Source organism: Rhododendron vialii, chromosome 11a (genome assembly GCF_030253575.1).
Source record: "Rhododendron vialii isolate Sample 1 chromosome 11a, ASM3025357v1".
Taxonomy (NCBI): Eukaryota; Viridiplantae; Streptophyta; class Magnoliopsida; order Ericales; family Ericaceae; genus Rhododendron; species Rhododendron vialii.
The window spans coordinates 23,276,911-23,300,537 of record NC_080567.1 but is presented as its reverse complement, the minus strand read 5'-3'; the positions used below and the strand labels follow the sequence as shown (position 1 = coordinate 23,300,537).

The following is a 23,627-nucleotide window of genomic DNA, read 5'->3' as shown; positions in this document are numbered from 1 at the left end:
GAGAGATTTGCCAAACCAGATTTCATTTTTGCAAAATCAAGTGTGATTTCTTCGTGAATCTTAAACCAAAGCCGAGTGGGATAGTGACCTCATCTTCACAGATGAAATTTTCGCAACCACTTTTATGAAAGAAAATACAAAGAGAGAATGGAAGTCTTATTTTCCGACTGCTACACTAATTACATTGATGGAATGCGACTAAGAGTGACAGAAGCAACTCATTAGCACCAAATAACACTTTCCGGAAGTAAATATCGAAGAATGAATAACATGTCATCTCCTTCAAGCCTTCAAGCAAAATTTCCCAGGCTCATTGTATGTCTTTTCCAACTGCTCAACCTTGTTTATTCTGAAACCCCTGATCCTTACTTCCTCGGGCGCTAAAGTGTCTTTGTAATCAACATTTTCAAGGATCCACCCTTTGTTTTGCACCGAACCTCCCACTTTTACCTGTCATTGTGTCAAAAGGAGGAGAGATTTCCTTACTGTTGATCCTTTGAAAAAAAATCCCACTAAAAAGTTTGACAAACAGGAAAATTTGCTGTCTAAATGGACCGATTCCAATGAGCAACTATATGGTGCTTGGTTAACTAACTTGGAACATACAGTGAAATGGAACTTAGAAGGAAAATACAGTAAACTTCTCACTAATAATTCCTCCCAAAAAAGCAAAAAATCTGAGTTGATAATATGAGTATAAAAAGCATGTCTTGGTAAATTCCTGTGTGCAGAACCATCAAAGACTCAGAGGTATGAGAACCATCTTAATTCCTTATTACAGTCGGCAAAAATGGTTTTCACGGACATGATAGAGAAAGGGCTAGATGCTTTTACGAAAGCTTGGAGGACTACTCAAATTTGAAATTTATACCATGTTAACTCCTCACTTAAGTCACTGCATACCTCAGCATCTTTGAAGGAGTTGATGACAAGAGCCCCATCCAAGGAGAGATCCTCAAGAAAGATGTTACTGCCATTGATAACCAAAGTAGATTTCTGAGAAATGGAACAGCTTCCACTGACTTTGCTTGTAACATCCGCGAAAGTCAGCGCCCATTTGGGCTTCCAGGTGACACGGGGCCACACTTCCACCTCTTGTCCATTGAACACCTGAAGGACTGGATCATCTACCTTAACACCAGCCTGATGCCAAACAAGGAGTAACATATCCTTACACTTAGACGTTCTGAAGCACTAGTAATCCACAAACATAGATTTTCTCAAACACACACGCACAAACATATATACAAGTGCACTGCATGAAAACTTTAGCTTAAGTGAACAGTATAAAGATAAAGAAAGTAGGTTAATTTCCTGCAAAACCTGAGGACTTATTTTATAAGGTCAACCTGCCAACATAAGAGCCGTAGAGTTCTTCTGACTGATGGAATCAAACCCAAACTTCCCATTATAATATCGCTAATTTTCACAGAAGATGGATTCGCAAGAATGACAAGGAAATGGTTCAGGCACTTGATCTATTCTAGCATGTACTATGTGCAATAACAGTGAAAACCCTAAAACAAGAAGCCAATTTAGGACTTTCGGGCAAACACTTTGACACAGGATCTGGTTCTACCAGTAAAAAGTAACAAGGCACCAAGAAATACAAAAGAAACTTCATTGAGCATCATAAGATGAAATAGTTTCTCTGTGTAACATATATATCAGGAGAGTGAAATGACTACCTTTTTAAGGATGAGGCTGTTTGCCCTATAGACCGCCATTTCTCCAGAGGTAGCGCTGTGATACGGATTACCCTTTGGCACCTTCAGTCGAGTGCAAACAGAAATAAATACACAAATATGTTCAGTATTCAAAAACATAGGCAGCACAAAATATATATATTCTTTGTGCAGAATAGGCTCCAAAAAGCCTCTGGAAAGGGAAAGGTAATGCTATTAAGATCCGAATGTGAAATCATCACCAGCAAGTTTGAATACTTGACATAAATAAGGTGACTGCAAGAAAGTGAGAACAAAAACACTTAAATTTACTGGTTCTGTGACACCAGCCTCCTAATCAACAGTACCAATTCAGAACGTTTCATCAGAACTTTACGAAGTCCAAACCATACCATCGCATTACATGATTACAAAAGTGTGAGTAAAAATATAGGGCTAATTTGGATAATTGTATACCTTAGCAGCATCCTCAGGATTGTTCTTCACGGGTGCATACGCAAGCCAAATATCCATCACCTAAGTATAACAGGATTACAAGTTCACAGAAGAAACTGTGTGTGAATTTGTTGAAGCACCATAAAGAGACAAAAGTGAAATACATTCAATAGAATAGCCTTTTGACATCATAAAGAGTCAACAAACGTACTGTAAATCCAACCCTTGCTGTTGGAGGCAATGTTTTAGGGTAGTCTTGCATCATACATTCTAATCGTGTAGAGGACTTAAATGATGTTTTGGAAGCATCTTTGTATCTGCCAAAAAAAGGAAAACAAATGAGTTGTTCAAGGAATAGACAACTTTGACCATCTTGCAAGGATCAAAAGACTATTTCCGATTGAAAATTTTACTCATTTATCATCATAAGAAGCAGCATACCTTCACTTAGTTTGATCCACCACATAATAATTCCTTGGAGCCCGTGGGCATACTACAGTTGTCCGATTAAATGCATTTTCATAGATAGCTTCGCAAAGCAAATATATGATACAGTATTAACACATGAAACAAATTAATGACACATCCTTCAGGCTTAAGCAAGCCTGTGGGATCTTTGGATTAAAAGAACAAGAGATGCATCCAGAAGAAAGCATTGTGTTGTGCTTGCTTGACTTTTTTTGAGTAGCTAAGTTTACATCCATATATATTCTTACCAATTCCTGTGGAAATTATCTCATGGTTCAAGCAAGCAAAACTTATTGCTCAATTATTATGACAAAAATGATGACTTTTTTAGAGTAGCTAAGTTTACATCCATATATATTCTTACAAATTCCTTCGGAAATTATCTCATGGTTCAAGCAAGCAAAACTTCATCCTATTTGGTTATTCCTCAATTATTATGACAAAAAGGATGCAACTAAATTATGTAGCGCTAGACTGTAATGGACTAAAACATGTACTTCGCTTACACAGAGGAAAAAAAAAGATGGCCAATTTGAAGAAGAGGCGCTTTCAAAATTTCGCACACAAATAAATACTGATGATCCCAATTTCCAGGAATTTAAAATATGAAAGGGGCTGAACTGCAGAAAGTTTACAATCTCTAGTCGACTAATCTTTTAAATAAAAGAAACGCCCCTTGTAACTTATGAAATCTCTGATCAAACCATATGCAATATGGTCATTATTTGATATAAGACCGATTCCAGCCACATCGCAACTGTTTCCTACTAGACAGCATCATAATAAAGAGCATAAAGTTCTATTAACCAGGATAAAGGTAATAAAAGAGACGGAATTTAGATAATCCAAAACAAAGTCACAAACCCAAGAAAATAGAGGATAACACCATACAAAGTTACACTCTAAACTTGGGCAGACTAAGGGTGGAAAGAATTAAAAAGAGAAGTTACTTGGGGTTAACAAACTCCTGTATAGCACCCCCAGTTTTTGTAAGCTCCTCAATGTAGGGGCCAAGTTCAAGTATCAACTGCAAAAAAAAAAAAAGTTATCATTACTACAAGTCGTGCCCAATCAATTGAATAATTCACCAGGAGAAAAAAAAAACAGAAGCTCAGCAATCAGCAACATAAATTAATCCAAAGCTGATTGCAGTCATTTTCCCCCCCTTTTGATGTGATTACAATACAACAATCATAAAAGAAAGCCCTTGATAAGCCAGTTTCGAAGTTTATGACACCATGCATCCATTCTTCTACAAAAAGAAGGCAGTCTACGCTTGTTGAACTTATAGCTAAGTCAAATTCACCTTACATGTGGATGCCATGAATTTGTACGCAATCTGATGTTCCAGACATCCCATGAATCATTTCGCAAATGGACAAAGCCTTGAGTGCAAAGCCGGTATGCTTTTCTTCTAAACTAAAATATCACATCGCAGTTTGTTCATGGATTAATGTTCTTGGATGTCCATTAACACTTTGAATGACAATGGCTCAGTCCCAACTTAACCAAGCTCTCCAATAAGCAGTAAAGTGAACTCTTCAAATTAACAAACAGAAATATTATGAAGGAAGCAGCTTTGATAAGAGAAAATACCAAAACTATGCAGGAAAAAACCAGTAAAAAAGAACGCCTTGCGACATGATATAAAGAGGAGAAAACAACACACATTCTTTAGAAATGCAGATTTAGAAATAAGATGTATATGGAAATCATACTTGGTTAATGTTGCCTGGAAAAGGAGAATAGCCTGTCTCGCAGTTGACATCACCATCAGGATATCCAGTTGCTCTAAGCAAAGGATCAAGCTGATTGTATTCCACATTAATCACCATTGTCCTACCTAAAGTCAATTTTCACCTAATTAGAAAAAAGATATACAATACAAATTATGTTCCCTCATGAAGTATAAAAGTTTACTTGCTTACTGTTTTTTATGTAAATAATTGGAAACCATCTAGAGATGTGATGCAACAGTCAATATAGGATATAACAAACAGAACAAAATGTTGCACCAGTGTTTATTTAGAAGCTCATGTGTACAATAATAGCTAATTGTTGCATTAGTACTTGTTTAGAAGCTCATCTGTACACAAATAGCACACTGTTGAGTACATTCCCATTCGCGACTAAGGCTCTACATTATAAGCTGTGGAAGTCAGAACTACATGATAGAGAATCTTAGGTACAGATATTATTCTAAACCGTATGCTGGAATATCAAGGGCACAAGAATCTGCAAAGACTAAGAAAATGAGTTCTCTCTCTATTCCATTTATGATTTACCCTATGATAATTAAGGCAAGAAAAGGCTGGATCATATTTTCCCACCAGGCATAATCTTTTTTCTTTCCTCTTTGTACAAACTGCAAACCATGCTAGTATATGTCAAACTATGGTAATGAGTGAAGGTCTCTAGAAACTCCAACACAAATCCATTGAACAAGTAGACCAAGTAATACATACTAGTGGATCTTAAAGCAGCAAGACAATACAATGTGATAAGGTAAATGAGCATGACCTACAAAATACAGGGAAAATCTCAATTACACTTCATTTTTCGTGGAATACTTACAAGTTGTGGGAGGTAGGATGTGGGAAGAGTACCTGAGGTCGCCCTCCAGGTATATGGCGGTTGCTACGATGGTGCTCGGGAACCACCGGAGGTGGAGGAGGAGAGAGCTCGGGGCGGACTTAGAGAGAGAGAGGGATGGCAGTGGAGAGTAGGTGCGTATTGAATGCCTTGAAGAAATGGTTGTTGATCAGTATTGAATGCTTGTCTTTTATATGAGCCTTGGAGATGAGGGAGAGCCAGGTGTAGGGCTCCTCCCCATTGGTGGACAGAGTGGAGGTTGACCTCTTTTCCTCTCTTAGTCCCAAGTCAGGCCTTGGGGCTTGTAACCAAGGAGCCAACAGAGACTATTTCGGTGATGCATGGAGACCCGTATCATCTGCCGAGTCAGGCGAGGAATGATACGAGCTTCGAGGTGCCAGGCGGTAGGTATGATACTTCTTCCGAGATGTCAGATGGCGGTCAATGCCCCCCTCTCTCTCTAGGACTGGTCAAGTTATAGCTTGCCGGAGGCAAGCTCGTCCTCCTTGACAAACCCCTTGCTCTAGCCTCCAAGCCACATTCCTCCCTAGGTCCCGAGCGGGGTACCTAGGCCCTGCTCCCGGCCTAGGATGGTGTATAGAGTCGCCTTTAAGAGTTCGTGAAGTCTTCGAAGTGTCGAGTAGGAGGTGAGGTGCCCGGAGGTGACCTCACCCCTCCGCGGGTGGAGAATTCTTGGAGAAAGCCTTGCTCCTCCGGAGACGCAGTTTGTGGAGGAAGCTTTGCTCCTCCCGGAGGTGAACATTGTGGAGGAGGCATGCTCCTCCTGGAGGTGAACATTGTGGGGGAAGCATGTTCCTCCGGGAGGTGAATCTTGTGGAGGAGGCATGCTCCTCCGGGAGGTGAAACTTGTGGAGGAAGCATGGTCCTCCTGGAGGTGAACTTTGTGGAGGAGCCATGGTCCTCCTGGAGGTGAACTTTGTGGAGGAAGCATGCCTCCTCCTGGAGGTGAATCTTGTGGAAGAAGCATGCTCTTTCTGGAGGTGAACTTTGTGGAGGAGGCATGCTCCTCCTGGAGGTGAACTTTGTGGAGGAAGCATGCCTCCTCCCGGAGGTGAATCTTGTGGAGGAAGCATGCTCCTCCTGGAGGTGAACTTTGTGGAGGAAACATGTTCCTCCTGGAGGTGAATCTTGTGGAGGAAGCATGCTCCTCCTGGAGGTGAACTTTGTGCTCCTCCTGGAGGTGAACTTTGTGGAGGAAGCATGCCTCCTCCTGGAGGTGAACTTTGTGGAGGAGGCATGCCCCTCTTGGAGGTGAACCTTGTGGAGGAGGCATGCTCCTCCTGGAGGTGAGCTTTGTGGAGGAAGTACGTTCCTCTTGGGGACGAATCTTGTGGAGGAGGCGTGCTCCTCCTGGGGACGAATCCAGTGGAGGAGGCCTTGCTCCTCCAGGAGATGGTCACCGGCAGAGTTCTTGGAAAAGGTGCATCCGGTTGCAAGATATATCATATACCCACACAAGTTAAAGCATCTTAGTTGGCAATTAGCATGCCTATAAATGTTGAAGCAGATTCCGAGTAGACCATGGTGATGGCCATGCTACGTCCTCACCATACACTAAACTCCCCATCCTTGCAGTTATTTTTGTTACCATGCCATGAGTGTTAAATGTGATCAAGTTATTTAATGGGACTAACAGAAGAGTTGAAAAACTTAACTATTTCAGGAATTATGGTCCCTCTATGTTCCTTTAAACGAAGAACAAAGGCACAATAGTTTCACTAAGTGATATCTAGATGCATAGGAGGTTTGGGATAACAGAGAGATTCGATTAGCAAGAAAGTTAATTCTACTTGACAATACTATTACCATCGGTGTGAGTAAGTTTGGCAATTCCTCCAATAGCTTCCTTAGCTTTGCGGGGCACAGCAAGAGAATTAACATGGTATTGTTTGGTGGCGCTTACGCCCAAGGCAGCCGGAATTGCCTAAACACATAACATAAGGTAAGGAGATAAATGCATCCATTTTCCCCGAAAACAAACAATGAACTCATCAAAAAACGTCAACTGAACCTTGAATAGAAGACCATTTGTATCTTGGAAAAACAGAACCCATCTCAAACCAGCTTGACGCCTGATAAACCAATGGACAAAGTGAATAGTGTGATATATAGATGGGAAAGCGAAAAACATGAATTGCAAACAAAATCACTGAAGTTATGCTCTCCCCATCCTTCATGACTAATTAACTCCTGAACCTTCAACGGACCATATGTTTACCATCAAGTAAAGGAGAATTGGACAGGAATATCAACTTTTTAAGATACTGAAGTGGTAAGTCAGGGACTCAGGGTACAAAAATCTGTGTAAATAGAAAACAAGGTAACCTAGATAAAAGGAGAACAAAATTCAGCAATATGGACATACTAACTTACCATAGATTTAGAAGGCCACTAGAATAAAGGAGTGAATGAACATCACCATGACCATGAGGTTTTGTCTACATTCACAGGATGGAGGAGAATAACAGAAAAAAAAAGTTAACAGAATAAAGGAAGGCTTGCATTCCTAAAAAAACATGTTTATTTGCAATTTTTGATATAGTATCTGCGGAAAATAACTTCATATAGTTCACAAACAAATAAAAATTACCTGAATTACATATTTATTATGTGGGTCCACAGCAAGTCTTGCATCATTACCATCCAAGCAAGCAACTTTTTCCTGAAGTTAAAGAAGAAGCAACATCTCTGATCATCAATTGCCAGAACAGTGAGCTGTGTCAAATAACCGCATTTAAGACCAGCTGCTTACCTGCTTTAGAAGTTTTACTTGTGTAGGATTCACTCCAAAGTAAGAATTTGATTCCAATAGCTCTAATGTGCGTGCATGTGTGTCATCAGATGTCATTATAACGAAAGGAATCTGTTTTGGGGATCCACCTACAAGTTCAAAGCAACTGTAATGGTTGGCAAGACAAGGAGCTCTTAAATTTGTTTAATGCATACATTACTTCTCGTTATACATCTTTGACAATGGAACCCAAAAGGCTATTTTTAGCATGAATCGGCCTTCGCAAGACTACATCATCTTTTATCGTTGACACTTCTTAACTTGAGAATCTACACTGGCAACCCAAGTCTTTAATCTCTTTACCCCAAACAAGTACAGAAATCTCTTTACCCCAAGACCAGTCAAGCACACTGCAATGTGGCACAATTTGGCTGGAAAAGTAAATGGACAACTATTTCTCCTGTTCTTGCAATTTTTAAGTTAAAGAGGTAACAACAACCAAGATTCATTAGGTCCAACGGCATCTAGAGGTAGAACAAAGAACCTCGTCAGAAGAGGAAAGGAGTTTCAGTCCACCAGATTGCTACTTAGTGTATGTGTGTATTATGCACTCATGTTTTTAATGTCCTTAAACAATATGAACAAAAGGAAAAAGAAAGTGAAACGAATGCTCACAAAACAAAACAAACAGAGAGAGAGAGAGAGAGAGAGAGAGAGAGAGAGAGAGAGAGAGAGAGAGAGAGAGAGAGAGAGAGAATTATGAGGCTTCGAGTACTCTTATGGTTCCCCTAGAAATCAATTTGATGTTCAGAAATATATGAAATGTCCACTAAAAACTCTGATGGCATGACTCATGGCACAAGGCTATCAAATGGTTCGAGTTGTTTCAAAGAATCTGTTATGTGACAGAAATACTCTTACTTCTTGTGTTCTGGACCTCATCAAATAACCTTGTAATGATGTCCACATTTATGAAACGATAGCTCAGACATTTCCTTATTTCTTACTTCCTATGGTAGCATTCAGAATCATCATAAATAAATATGTTTTGCCACTTCTAGCATAAATAAAAGCCTCAGAGAAGAGTTTATAACTTCATTAACCGACAGCGATGAAGCTACTAATGTATTGAGTCCTGCTACGGAAGTTATTTTAAATTGCAAAGAAGGGGCACAAAATGCTATGAAATACACTTAAAAACCAGGTAGAGTCAACTTCTGCCGAAAAATAACTGACAGCTTGTCATTATACCATGGACGGAGCAATGGTAATAGGCCATGAGTGAAAAACAAACCTTCCACTAGTCTACTGCTAGCATCTTGTAAAGCTAGAATTGACTCAATGTAATGCTGTAAGTAACATGTTCCACTGGAAGACTCTCGAGGAAGAGCCACCTGCAAGAGGTAGGCAGAAGTGCTTAAAATTTTAGAATTGACCTGAAAGGAAATTAAATTACATTGATGGAAAATTAGCCGCTCATTTCTCAGTTCCATACGTAGGCACCAAGATCACCCAATGCACACGTGTTATATTGGAACACAAAATATGAATAGAATCGCCGCAACAAACACGAATTTGGTCCAGCTAAGGAAAAAATCCCAGAACATTCACCTATAATCTACCTTGATTCCATTGTAACCAAGACGTTCACCAAGCCCCCCTGCAACAAGAACAAATGCAGCATTCTGCATTTCCCTGACACCAGTCTCCTCAAATTGAACAAAGTTATCGTCACCAAAAGTCAGAGACTCTCCTGATGGGACCTGCAATGACAAATCAATGTTGTGCTCATGCTCACACACAATAAAGTTCGACCCATTTTCGCTGGAGAAGGAATAACAAAGTATGATTGCATTCAAGACGGATGATATCTGGCCAAACATAATGAAACAGATGTCCACTTTTGGATTATCAGAAGGTATGTTACATGGAAGTTATGTACAAGATACAGCATATGCCTTCCCTATTTTTCCTATCTCAAGTTCTACTTAAGATAAAATATTGGAGCAGCCGATATTTGGATTTATTCGTATCATAAGCAGCAGAATATCGACGGCAGATTTACAATGCCAGAATAGAGTTAATGAATAACATACATAATTTGAGCATAAAATCAAAAGGATAAGACGTTTTTGTGAAACCCCTCAAGGAAAATTAGAGAATGCTTTATCTCCTTTAAATATGACAAGGAAACATCCTATAAGATCCAAGGTAACAAAACTGGAGTATATTGCTTACAGAGGGTGTAAAGCCATCAAACGGATTCTTCCCAGCTTTGGAATCTGCTAAGAGTTCTCTAGCAGTGTTGATATAGGAAGCCAACCCCCCTGGATAGCTTGAATTGAGTCTAGCCACCTGAAACGCAGTAAGTCATCAAGCACATAAGAACAGAGCCACCTGAACGCAGTAAGTCATCAAGCACATAAGAACAGAATTGCATTTTTTAGATACACAAAACCAGTAGTCCAGTACCAGTACTTCTAACATGAACCCAACGAGAAGGTATCATGACTTAAATTAGTTTCAGAGAGCTGACACGAAAACATATCCCCCAGAAGAAATTACTCAAAAAAAAAAGGGCTCAACACAACTACCAGCAATACTACCATTGTTTATTCGTAACATTTAAAACATTGGCATTATCTCAGGCTTACATCAGACTGTAAAGTGACAGTGTCTTTTGCAGCTAAATTGAGTCCAACAAAATCTAACAAAAATTATCATACGCCAAATGCGGATACTCAAATGTTCATTAAACTATGCAAACTAACCTATAACCTGAACAATGTATTAAATTTTCTGCCTAAATTTTTCAAGAAAATATTGAATTTACAGCCGAAGTCATTGATCTAAATCTGATAGAAACTCAATTCCAAATCAGCTCACATGTGGCATATCATACCAATTAACACTCCTCTGATTGTGATCCCAACTAACTCAAGTGGCATTGTTATTGTACAGCAAATCAAGTACAGAACTTTGCAAGTATACACCGCACTGAGGGACTGTTTGATTGGTCAAATCAGACATTGAATTGACTACAAATCCTCTAAAGTATTTTCGATGTTTGAGTACAAGAACTGGTAGGAGAACTACATAACCAATACCACAGAACATCAAAATGTACAAGGCCTTATTGGTCAGGTGAGATCACTTATCATACTGGACTATGGCTGTGTTTCCATGTCTAAAAAGCCAAAATTTTCTTCTGAACTCTTTTCAGCTTTAGTGTATCTCTTCCAGCTTTGAGTAAATATTTCTTAGTTTTTCTTAGTTGTCTCAATTGGACAAATAAAAAAATTTGTTAAAAATAAAACATGAGGAGCTTAGGAGGGGGGAAAAAAAGTAAGCACAAATTGAAAAGCCATAGCTAAAAAAAAGCCAAAACAATCTGAAATTTTGTATCTTTACTTCTGAAATGAACTTATCCAGAGAATTTTAGTTATTATTTAGAAAAACAAAGAATATTACCAAAAAAAAACTCCATTTTTTAGACACATTGTATGTCTTGTAATCCACCCAATCAAACATGTTCTTTTTTGGTAATCAACTGACTATACCGCAACCTTCAAGTCACATGGCCACACCGTAAAACAGAGTCTCCTCCAGCTATTTCGCACAAGTTTTCGCTAACTGGGAGGGTGACCCAAAAAACTTTTCCCGAAGTTCCGCTCTTATTGCTCGTCAAACTAAAGGCTTTATACCTGATCGAAGAAAGCACGCTTCTGTTCATCATCAACACCGGACTCAGGCCAATGCTCGAACAAATGACTCTGTCCCATCTCCAACAACATCTTCCCCAACTCAATCTGCCAATAATTCACTCCAACCCAAAATCAGAAAACCATCCAATTACATAAAACAAGTACACATCCAATTTATACATACATCTGTTACCACTATAAAGGAACGACCTTTTTGGTGTTAACCTCAATTCTGAGGCAGCCTCTTTCTTCTCCCCACTTTTTTTACTTTCACATCCCAGGTTTTACAACAGGTTCATCTCAATTCAATGTTTTTCTCTTTCCAACTTTTATATATATTAGGATTTGCGGACGCATGGAATGTGTCCGGGCGTCATATGTATGCAGACATGTCGTAATTGTGAGTGTACCTGGTCGGGAGAGAGGAGGGAGAGATTATTGCGGAGATTTGGAGCGGAGGCGGCCCAGTCGCCGTTGATATCAAGCTTCGAGAGGCTGTCCGCGGGCGATTCAACTGTGGACGCCATTCGGTTTACGCAAATCTAACACCGGACTGGTCCAGGGTATTTGGCGTTGTTCCGAGGAAGCGCCAGCGGAGGCAGAGTTATACAAAAACAGGGGAGAGAGAGAGATCTGGGAGGTGAGAGAAGGCAAAGGAGAGGGTGGCAGTTGCGACAGGTGCTGAGGTATATTCGTAGCATTAATGTATTCGTCGTCGCGAAAATCGACTAAAATAAATACTGATTTGTCGATTCGGTGACCTGGCTTTTACGTGATTGTGACCTCCCCTCTCTCGTGGGTATCGGATTCGAGAACTTTTTGGGTGTCAGTCCGCAATCCGGATCGTCTAACGTATTTTGAAAGTCTGAGAAGAAGAGAGAGGGGTGAGGCTGTGAGGGGAGAGTCAGGGAATAAATCTGGACCCACTCCGGGTCTCAATTCGTGCGAGACTTGATGTGGATTTCGCATGTTCGTTGGTACTCCATCGGCAGGGAAATTGTCCGTTAATTTTTTTGGTAATAGTAATTTGCAATAAGATAATATTTTTTTTAATAATTATTTATTTTGCAACTTTGGAAGGAGAAATAAAAACTATTGTTCCACCAAGAGTTCTTAAGAAACAAATATTTATTCGGTATGCCATTTTTAATTGCTAAAATTTTTTAATATGAATTTCAAAAAATATGCAATATAACTCTTGTTTGATATGTTAGTTTTATTATACAAAGTTCGCAAAATCATGAAATTCATTATAAATTGTAAGACAAAAGCGATCAAAAAATTACATAAGTTTTAGAACGTAGAAATAAGAAGATAAAAAATTAGTGAAATATGAGTTTTTATTAGGTAATAAATTTATCAAAAAATGATACTCACACAATAATCCAAACACAACATTAAATACAACCTCTCACATACATGTGAACTCCACACACATTACTATGTATAGGCCCAACATGCATGTGGGAGTTATGTAAGTTGTGTTTGAGTGAGTAACATTGTTATAAATTTATGAGCTGGAAGCCTGTAATAATATTACTTCTATTTGCTCTGCATTCTTTTGGCCTTAACTTATTTTTTTAATTCAATTCATTCTTCTAATTTAACTTATTTATTATTTGTAAACTTAACTTATATTGTAATTGTGTGTTAGACAATTAAATTTAAGTTTAGAAGAGGCTTAACAAGCATACTACTCCATACTATTGGAGCAGCTGAGTCTTATATGGCTTTTATATATATATATATATATATATATATATATATACACACACACACAGAGAAGTTTATGGGTCGTTGCTAATGTACGAGTCAATGTGACTTCAAACTGGAAAAGGTACAATTAAGCGGGAGTAATTTCTTTGCCACAAGGTTTCAGTTTCTAGGGTTTTCTTTGTTCTCGTCGGTACATATATCCAATGTCTACTCGATCAGAACCAGCACAAAGTCGAGCAGGTACCTCTCTCTCTGCGTGTGTATATACATATACATATATATATATATTTATCTCTCTGTTTGCTGGCTTTTATGGCATTAGCAGTAGCACTATTCAAATTTTTTACTCAAAACCAAAATTTGGGTCAGCCCTAATAAAACCCACTTCGGTCTTTAAATCAAACCCATATCAAGATGGATTTTGTCCAAATTTTACTCAAATCAAGAAAGCTCGAACTTTTACTCAAATTTTTACAAAACCATTTACTTCCTCTCAGATTGACAACATGGTGAAACATTCGCTCAAATTTATGCTTGGCTTTGGATTTGCTTGTTTCATATCACTGAAGCTTTTACTCACAACTCAAAATTTGAGTAAAAGCAGGGTAAAGCTGAAGATGCTATAAAAGAATCGAAAATCCTATATGTACCGACCAAAAATGTAGGGAAATCGTACCGACGGCCGCGCGCGGCCGTCCCCGGCCAATCTGAGCCGTTCAAAATTTAAAAAAAAAAAAACCGAGGGGCCCAACGCGGGAATCAACGGCATCCGATGTGTGTAGGGTGCTTGATCTAAACACCCTATTTTTCGTGTATATCCGTTGATTCCCGCGTTGGGCCCCTCAGTTTTTTTCTCGGATCGGCCGTCCGGTGGCCGGAGACGGCCACGCGCGGCCGTCGGTATGGAATGGTCGGTGCAAATAGCACCACTAAAAAAATTTGGGTTAAGGGCTGGAGAAGCTCTTTGGGGACCTTCTTCATAGCATTTTTTTGGGTGGCCCAGGCTTCTACCCAAGGCCGACCCTGTTGTTTAGGTTTGCAAATTATGTGACATTTTGGTCTTTTGTTGCCTCATTCTTCCAGACCACGACTCTGCGTCAAATCTGTACCAGGACTAGCTAGTTGATTTACCTAGGGAAAAAGTAGAGAGAGAAGGGGGTTCCTTAGCTGAGGGGACTGATTTGTCTTGGTGGGTTACTCTAGACTCTAAAATGGAAAGCTTCAATTGGGAGTATTTTGACTTCATGGATGATGATAGATTGGCGAGGCGGTGGAAGAGAAATTGTGTCCGTAACAAGGAGTTGAAGGTTAATTGCTTTAGTCAATCACTGAAGAGAGCTTTAGAAGATCAGAAATTGGGTGGTGGAATGGTGGACGAGGATTACCTAAGTTTTTTAAATCAGGTGGTGAAGGATACGGAATCGAGGAACTCAATGGTAAAAGATGGTGATGAGAGTGGTGAAGATGACCCTCATTATAAGATGTTCTTGGAGAAACTAAAAGAGGATGGAAAATCTTATGTGCTTCAGGTGGCTGGGAAAAATGAAGTCTCTTTGTATATAAAGTATGAAGCAGAGGATAGTTCAGATGACGAGCTCGAGCTACCCGGGATAAGGAAATCGAGGAGTGTTATGGATACAGAGAGCTTGGAAGCTGCAAAAGATCTGAGGTTGGAAACCCAAAAGAATTGGACAAATACAGGGAGAGTATATATGATGGATTGTGTAGGAAGTGAAACGACATATTCGGTGGTGGAAAGAGACATGACACCCGAGCCTGTAAATCATGTTTTTGGCATGGAAAATGGATTTTCCAGTGATAACCCTTGTCCAAAGGATAGTCATTCGTTCAAGGTTGGCAGCGAGCACGAAACGGAAGTCGAAATGGTAGATGAATGCTACCAAATCTACCTAAATGGGATCAAAGGGAAAGCTGATAGTATAGTTCCCACAATTGAAGATGCTGAACTGGTGAAAGATGAAACGGAAGTCGAAATGGCAGATGAATGCTACCAAATCTTCCTAAATGGGATCAAAGGGAAAGCTGATAGTATAGTTCCCACAATTGAAGATGCTGAACTGGTGAAAGATGAAACGGAAGTTGAAATGGTAGATGAATGCTACCAAATCTACCTGAATGGGATCAAAGGGAAAGCTGATAGTATAGTTCCCACAATTGAAGATGCTGAACTGGTGAAAGATGAAAAAATGGATGATAGAAGTTCTTCTGAGTCAGAAGTATTGGTGGCACTTAATGCTTCTGATTTTGGTGATGGAAACTATTCCCCCTTTGAGACTTCAAAACTGAATGTCACATGGGTAAGTAATGTTGTTGATTGTAAGTTTGCTTTCTTTTCTAAAATTTGTCAAATTACACCTGATGTTTAAGAAGTTTGTCTTCTTCTGGATATACATGTTGATATTGTTGTGCACTTGTGAAGGTGGAGGAAGATGGCCTACAATGCCTTGGAAATCCCAATACAAGCTTTCATTCCAGGTATAGGGAGAAGCTCATGGAGAAGCTCAGCGAATCATATGACCATGAGGAATATAACAAACTTTGGCGAGATATAACTGAAGAAAGACCGAAGGAGCGTCATTTTCACCTCCGCTCTGGAGTAGTAAAATCAGGGAAGAAATATGGTGTACCCGGCCCGTCTTATCTTGAACAATACCCTGGTAAGTTGAATACCACACTTAAACCAGTCTTACAACTTTTTCTTCAGTTGACTTCTGATCTTTTCCACTAACCAATCTGGTGTTTGGGCTTGTTTTTAGGATAGTACATAATATATTGGTATGGAAGTCTTTCTTTGCTCTACAACTTCATGCTGTTTGCTTTAAAATTTGCTTTTCTACCTCATGTTTTGATAAGTTCTGTGCATAATCTTCTAATGATATACTCATATGACATCTCAATGCCATTTTGTGATCATTATTCTTCTAATGATTTTAAGCAGTTACAGGATGTTGAAGTGTGAAAATTAAGTTCCAGGCATGCCAATGGAGTTAACATTAAGCACTGAACTACTTTGTTGTGAGATGGCTGGCTGAATTAGCACATATTAATGATTAACTTACCTGTCCTTTCAGGATCTTTAAATTCATTTTCTTATGAATAAGAAAGTTAAGCAAGCAAGGTGCACGACGAATGTAAACAGTGTACACATGCGAGCGTGGGGGCCTGCAATGGAAATGCTGGGAACTTTCTATTTATAAATGACATATGTTGGTAGCTTTAAAATTAGCAAAATACATCCATTGAGTGAAGGCTTTCTTTTGGTTCCAAGCCACCCCTATAAAAAAGTGGAGCTCACTTTCCAATGCTGTATCAGCCTCGTGAATTGGGCTCTGAACTAGGTTTCTGCTAGGCTTTCTGCCCAGCGGATATCCCCCCAAAAGTCATTCCAGCTATCCTTCTTCTTAGGTTATCTGTGATAACTGAAGGTTTCTGTTGACGTTGCGTCATTGATACAAACAAGCTCCTTTCTGTTGTAGGTTAGCCTAGATTGCCATCTTATGCACTTGTCAAAGGACAATTGAGCCAGACTGTTTCCCTATTCAGAAGTTTCCTGCAACATTGGAGAGGAGAGCCAAGTTGTCAGTGAAGTCTGTTAAATTTCCAAGCCACCTTCCTGTTTGGCTGAAGGTGTCCCTCACCTGGCCATGCTTCAGTAACATGGATGCAAAAGTACTGATTACAGGGGTCCATTTTAAACTATAAACTGTTGGTTATGTGTCCTGTAGTTATACATGATTGTGTTTGTGATATGGATATATTGTTGTGTCCTCTGGAGATCTAATCCGTTAATGATATTACCTTAATCAACAAACTCTATTTCAACGCGACTTACTGAGTAAACTTATGTTTGATCTTTCGCTTATATCTTATCTACTGTCAATTGAGTTTGCTATTACAGTTCAACTGAAGTTTTGGCTTTTTGCATTACGTTTTGTTTTTGCATTATCAGATTATCTACATACTACATGTCAACTACCCTGACTTCTTTCAGATTCAAGTTAGACATTAAACGATTTCATCTCCATTGCGAGGATTGGATATCGTGATAGACAAAGTTGGACACATTCTTTAGTACCTTAAGTTTTTGGGAGAGTGGTGACTCGACATGAATCTGAGCTTTCGTTTCTGTGAGTTCTTGGGTTTAAGTCACTCCATCTTGATACTCTGCTTGCATTATGCTTCTCTTAAAACGCGATTGAGTGAATTTTGTGTTTGAGCCTTAGTAGCAGGATCCTTCTAAATTGGGTGTGCTCCCTAGATGGGAGCTGAAATCGGCGCTCCCAAGATGGGAGCTTGATGGAAGCTTGCTCCCTTCAAGACGGGAGCTCGCTCCTTACTAAGATGGGAGCTTATCGGGCTATTAAGGCAGTTATTCTTTTACTTTTAGGGGAGTTATGCCATTGTGGAAATAAGAATATGAGAATCATAGTAGTCAAGAAGTTTTGCAAATTGAGAATATATAAATTCCAATAATTACACGTTAAGACTGGAAAATTTTCAGTAAGTATCACTTTTTCTTAAATGGTGAAGTATTTATAGATAATTTACCCTATTTTATATACATATTTTTATATAATCTATATACGCTCCTTAGGCACTCCCAACCTTAGGAGCTTCTAGGTGCCTCCGCTCCCGCTCCTGCCCCCGCCTCGTGCTACTAAAGTTTGAGCTTTAGCTTATATCTAATCTACTGTCAATTGAGTACCCTTGACTTTGCACATGAGGGAGGGTGTTGGATAACTTGGTATGTTTTGTTGGGCTCAATTCTCAAATGCCATTTTATATGCATTTTCAGCTATTTCTCTTTGTTATTGTTCTTGTTTTTTGTGTAAGTCTACATACACTAATTTGTACTATCTTGATGGTCAATTACGATTCCAAAATTTGTTGATGGCAGTTCTTGATAAGAAGATTTCTGCAGTATTCTTAGACAAATTCAAAGTATTGAATCTCTTACGAGGATTTTTCTTTTGGTTGCAGGTGAGTTTGTTTTCATATTTTATCTTGTTTCGCTGTTTTGGCGTTATTTCGTGGTCAAACTAAGGGGACAGAGAGCTTTTTCTTTCTTGAACTTTAATAAGAGCTTTTTCATATTTTATCTTGTTTCACTATTTTGTTGTTTTGGCGTTATTTTGTGGTCAATTAACTATTGACAGGGAGATCTTTTTCTTTCTTGAATGGTATATTTTTAAAAGTTCTGTACATCAAAAAGACCAAATCCTTATTCTTTAAGTGCAGTTCCCTTCCCTTTTCTTGTGGCTTAGATGCATTTCGGGTATCTAACACAATGGAGAATTCTTTTTGACCATATCAAGACATGATGAATTACCCAGGTAATTATTTTGGGCAATTAATTTTAAGAGTGCATTAATTAGTGCTCTAGGGTAAGCTTCTTCGTTGGTTGGGAAAAGTGTGATATAACACTTTGCATCATGTGCAGTATATATTGGTTGATGGCTTGATGCCAAGACTTTTTAGGGTTGGTAGTGGACTTTGATTTTTCTGTAAACATGTGGTTGGTAAGGGTCTGGTAAGGGGTTGCTGATCCCGTAACTTCGTAAGTATCTCAACACAATGGAACCAAAGTTGAGAGATTAGAAATATTGATAGCTTTTGTTATTTACTTTCTGACTGGGCTCGACCTTGACCTAGTTAGAAACCCACTTGCTTACATGCCAACACATTAGGTTGTGGTTTGATAGATTTCCTAGTAAAAAACCAAATTACTCCTTGCCAAGTGAAACCTACTTGCCAAAATTTGCTTTATGTAGTCCTGTTGGACAGAGGCGGTTGTCTTTACGCACTCTCATAGAGAAACATGCACACAAAAAAGTTTCATTAGCCGGTTGTAACTGAACCAGTTGAGATGGAGAAGTGGATTGCTTCCAGTCCTTTCTTGGAAACTAAAACAGTTTTGATGGTGGAGTTGTTTGATGTGAGATTGAGGGTGGAAGAGGCAGAATTTGTCCTACAGTGATTGAGTAAAACTCCCAGAGCACTCCCCGTCAATGAGATCAGGAAAATTGTAGGGGGATTTGTTGTGGAGAGTATTGGCCGGGGAGTTTATTTTTCATTTGGTTTATGCGACCACTCACTTGTATCCCTTCGAGGACAGGAGGCTTGGGCATTAGAAGACGCATTATCTGTCATCGAGCGTAGTTCGGAAATAACTAGAGTGATATGCGGTGGAATGAGGCAAATTCTCACTGAAAGCCCTATCTTGGAAATATGGATGTTTTGACTGAAACTGGATGACCACGGAGGTCTGTAATACTTATGTCGTTTGTTTATTGAAGAGTATACAGAGACAATGGGCTTAAAATCTCGTGCACTAGCTTGATGAGAGCTGCTGATATTGTTTGTTTCGACTATGAAATTTGGTGCAGGGATTTTGTGCTGGTAGGGTTGTCTCAAGCTTATGTAGTAGTATTGGTGGACAAATACGTGAAGTTGGTGGATTGTGTTAACCATTCAGTGCAGGAGTAATCTCTGATCACAATTCTCTTGGAGCTTATGTGGGATAACAATTTGGAGTAGCAATATGAGTTGAAATATAGTGTGGGAGAACGAAAGTGAAACAGTGTTTTGACACACGTGTTCCACTTCAGGTGGCTTTCTTTCCTTGGTCAGTAGCTCGTGGGACTTTACTGAGGACTTTGATTTTACTCAGTCAAAGTGGGGAGATGCTGTTGATGTGGGTTGGCGGCCTCAAGAATTCAAAGTTATTGTTCTTGGGTTGCTTTCACGTGTCTTCACTTTCAAATATAGCAGTACAGCTGATCACGACTGTGGGGTGTGTGTGTGGTGGGGGGAGTTGGAGTCAGGTACATCTTTTGTCGCAGTTGTAGAGACCTTAATGCATGACATTTCCAAAATGTAGTGGTACTTGGCTCGAAGAGTAGATTTTGAGTCATAGTAGCGGTTCATGCTTTGAGGAACTTCGTTTTGCATGCCTTGTGTGTACTTCTTTTCTGCCCCTTTTGTGGTGTCTCTGAATGTTTGCTTTCCTTGTATACAACTTAAATGGGATCTTATCTCTTTTAGCTCCCAAGTCCAAATTTCCTATTCTAGTGTAATCAGAAATCCCAAAAAGGGAGAGCGAAATTTTGGTTTTTTATATTTTTGCTAGAGTTGTGTTGAGTTGGATGGTGCCTAAAATCTCTTGAAGTACTTTTCCTATTGAATAGGTTGACATTTATTGTTGGATCAACTTTGTAAGAACTTAAGCTTTTGGGAAGATTGATGATCTGACATGGTATCAGAGTTGTGGTTCTAAGAAGTCCAGGGAGAAAAGCAAAAATACCTATTTTGAAATCTACAATAAAACATCTCGTTGTGAGGCGTTTTTCTTCTTGGCTAGCATATGCCACATCTTACTACTGCTGGTTTTTGAATCTTGATTTGAAAGAAGTTTTCAAAAGGGATTGTTTGGTTTGGTGAGGCATTGTTTGACGAAGCAAATGAAAAGGAGAGAAAACAGGTTCACTTGCTCCCATTGCACTTTGCCGCTTCAAGTGTGAATCTTTTAGTTCTTTTCCTTTTAACTAGAAATGTAATGGAGATTTAAGGGGTTCAGCTACCATGTTTTAGGCCACAGAATTGGTCGGTGTATTGGTCGCAGTCGCGAGTAACGGATGTCGGGTGTAATGGTCAATGTATAACGTGAATAGAACACTGCTTCGTGAAATTTTTCCAAGCGTTAGTAAATGCTAAAAACCCATAAATGTACATATTCTCGTCTTATATATAACAAATTAAATGTTTTTAGATTCTTTTAATTATTATTTTACTCTTACAAGTAGTTTTGTAAGTAAGATTGAGTCTTGAGTCGCAAGTCAGTGTTTTAAGACAGGAAATATTGATATTTTCAAAAGGAAAGAGAATCTCACCATCTAACAAATTAGAAATGGTAAGAATATATATTAAAAACAATAAATAAAGTGAATAGTGATGTCCATTAACTACATCGAAGGTTGTTTGTGTACACAGTGAAGAAATCAAAGGTATTTGGTTCGCATATTTTTTTGTTTGAATAGTGATGGTTTGGGTCTGAGAATCTGAAGCTATTTCACATGTAGAAGAGGAATAACCTTACAAAGATACATAAGACGTACTGTAGAAGCAGAAAAGCTGTTTTTTTTGGGGTTAATCAGGCATCATAAGATGTAGTGTAGAAGCAGAAAAGCTGTTTTTTTTGGGGTTAATCAGGCATGTGGAAATTGAGTTGTTGAGAACCCATTGTGAACCACTTATTAGTTATCCTTGCATGAACGGTTTGTTGAAGAAGCATGCTAGGTCGAGTTTGACGTGCATTTAAATTCTGTGAGATGTTGATGTGCTTAGAGAATCTCACATTTTCAGCTTGAGTAGAACAACAGTTTGTGGTACGATTTCTGGACCTGTTTAATCACAGGATTTGGTAAGAGACCAGAATCTATATCCTGTGTGACTGCAGTTCTGGAGTTTGAATGTTATAGTTGATGGAGGCATTCTCATCAGACAATCCAATCCTTGAGTATGGAATTTGTAGTACCTTGGGGGTGTGGTACTGTATTCCCACGCTATTAGTCTGACCAGGCCACTCACCCTAAAGGAATCTATATGCTCTCAGATGTTTCTTTCCTGACAAATTTTAGATGAGGTTACTATGGATTTCTCATGTCTTACTATTTGCATAAGAACCATGACCGTTATAAGTTTATAACAGAAATCCCATGCTACACTAGCATTTCTGATGCTCTCTTTGTTGGTGTATATCTTTTCAGAATTTGGTTCAGAACGATGCATTCATTCCATGGTTAGACCCCCTGTGTTTGGAAGTGATGCCAAGAAATTCAGCGCAAGACACTGCATCTGCTGAGCCATCTGATATGCAAGTTTGTGTCTGACAACTTCATCCCGTTATGAAGCACGCCTCGGCCACAGATGAATTCTATGGCGGTTGGTGTTTTTCTGCCCCTGAAACCCTTCCCAATCACTTGCTTAGACATTCCTTTTGGGTATGTATCTATCATGACTGAAAACTTTCCCCGGTCTGTTTGGGGCCATTCTTTTGTTCCAGATATTCTCTTTTGTAATGTCCAGTTGGGTATGTATTTTGCATCTCCTGTCCCCAATCTTTTTCTTCCCCGTTTTTAGTAGAGTCCATGTTAAGCATATTGGATCATGTGGAATTTGTGTCAAGCATCTGACAATCTTTCTGGGCTTTTCTTCTTGTTTTCTCCTATGAAGATTTAGGTGTTGAAAGACTACTGCAAGATGACACAAACCCAATAGGAGCAGTTCTGAATGAACCACAGGGATCCTGGTTTACCATAGTTTTGAATGAAGGCTTGTCAACACCACCTGTACTCAGTAGTAGCTTGTCTTTGAAACGCCATGATGCTAATGGTATTAAGTTTTTTTGCTCGGTGATGCCAGCGGTATTAAGTTACCAAGTGTCTCAAAACTTAAGCCGTTAGGAAATGGGCTGAACAATGTATATGACACTATACAACTAACTGAAGTACTACATTTAAAAACTTTCATTCCTGCTCAGCCAAAAAGTTAAAAGTTTATATGCATTGCCTACCATCAAAGTATTGCAAGCATAGAACCATGTTTGTAATAGCTATGGACATCTCAAAGCATTCTCTTTCCCCTCTTGGATGGGTATAAACAGTCGTTCCCAGGAAAATCCAGAACGACCAAAAGATTGGCAAAACAGATTGACTAGCTTTGGTACACATTTTATAAGGCTCCCACTTGCAGCACGGCCTGAGAGAGGTAATAAGTAGGCAGTCTTAATGATCAGTGAATTCTAAATTTATCCTAAAATTACACGTTTTGCAGTGAATTAAAAGTTTTTGGACTGAGGAAGTATAATGATTAATGATCGGTTGTAATGATTTGAGGGACAATGCAAATCTAGTTGCTATAATGTTTAAGAGATACTATAATGATTGTGATCATAACCTGAAATCTATGGAGGATATAGAGATGTAGGTGCATTTGCTTGCAGTGGAGTGGAGATTGGTCAACTTGCTTAAATGGTCTAAATAAACCATCAGCACTACTATAGTTATTTGGAATTTGGAAATCTTGTAGTGCAGCTCGCATTACAGGAGTTGTAAGGGCTAATTCGGCCATCTATTTTGACCAAATTAAATTCGAACTTCTATTAATCCGAGCCGTTCATTACAAAAATGAATGATCAAATTGGCCGCCGTAGCTTGTAGGGCAGCCCACCCTGATGCAGTTTTTGTGCTGTTAAGA

General features: G+C 39.1%; 2 protein-coding genes across 6 annotated transcripts; one reads left to right on the top strand and one right to left on the bottom strand.

Annotated features, from left to right (window-relative positions):
• Positions 1-6: 6 nt before the first annotated feature.
• LOC131307323 (UDP-sugar pyrophosphorylase) lies at positions 7-12,561 on the bottom strand. Of its 2 annotated transcripts, none has more exons than XM_058333770.1 (17): positions 12,047-12,561; positions 11,637-11,741; positions 10,171-10,287; positions 9,555-9,695; positions 9,227-9,326; positions 7,954-8,081; positions 7,792-7,863; positions 7,575-7,639; positions 7,213-7,273; positions 7,008-7,125; positions 4,307-4,431; positions 3,539-3,615; positions 2,332-2,437; positions 2,142-2,201; positions 1,689-1,769; positions 904-1,143; positions 7-450 (listed from the first exon to the last, which is right to left on the bottom strand). In XM_058333770.1, the coding sequence occupies exons 1-17, from the start codon at positions 12,161-12,163 to the stop codon at positions 283-285; spliced, it is 1,881 nt and encodes a 626-aa protein (XP_058189753.1). In that variant the 5' UTR covers positions 12,164-12,561; the 3' UTR covers positions 7-282. The 2 variants fall into 2 exon arrangements, with proteins under 2 accessions (XP_058189753.1, XP_058189754.1); XM_058333771.1 differs by having other exon boundaries at positions 1,689-1,774; positions 2,147-2,201; positions 12,047-12,310.
• Positions 12,562-13,385: 824 nt separating this feature from the next.
• On the top strand, positions 13,386-22,581 carry LOC131307322 (uncharacterized). 4 transcript variants are annotated; one of them, XM_058333767.1, is made up of 5 exons: positions 13,386-13,592; positions 14,436-15,670; positions 15,793-16,030; positions 18,271-18,353; positions 22,139-22,581. In XM_058333767.1, exons 2-5 carry the CDS (start codon positions 14,564-14,566, stop codon positions 22,259-22,261), a joined length of 1,551 nt encoding a protein of 516 aa, XP_058189750.1. In that variant the 5' UTR covers positions 13,386-13,592; positions 14,436-14,563; the 3' UTR covers positions 22,262-22,581. The 4 variants fall into 4 exon arrangements, with proteins under 4 accessions (XP_058189750.1, XP_058189749.1, XP_058189751.1 ...); XM_058333766.1 differs by lacking the exon at positions 22,139-22,581 and adding an exon at positions 19,982-20,997; XM_058333768.1 differs by lacking the exon at positions 18,271-18,353 and having other exon boundaries at positions 13,420-13,592.
• Positions 22,582-23,627: the final 1,046 nt, after the last annotated feature.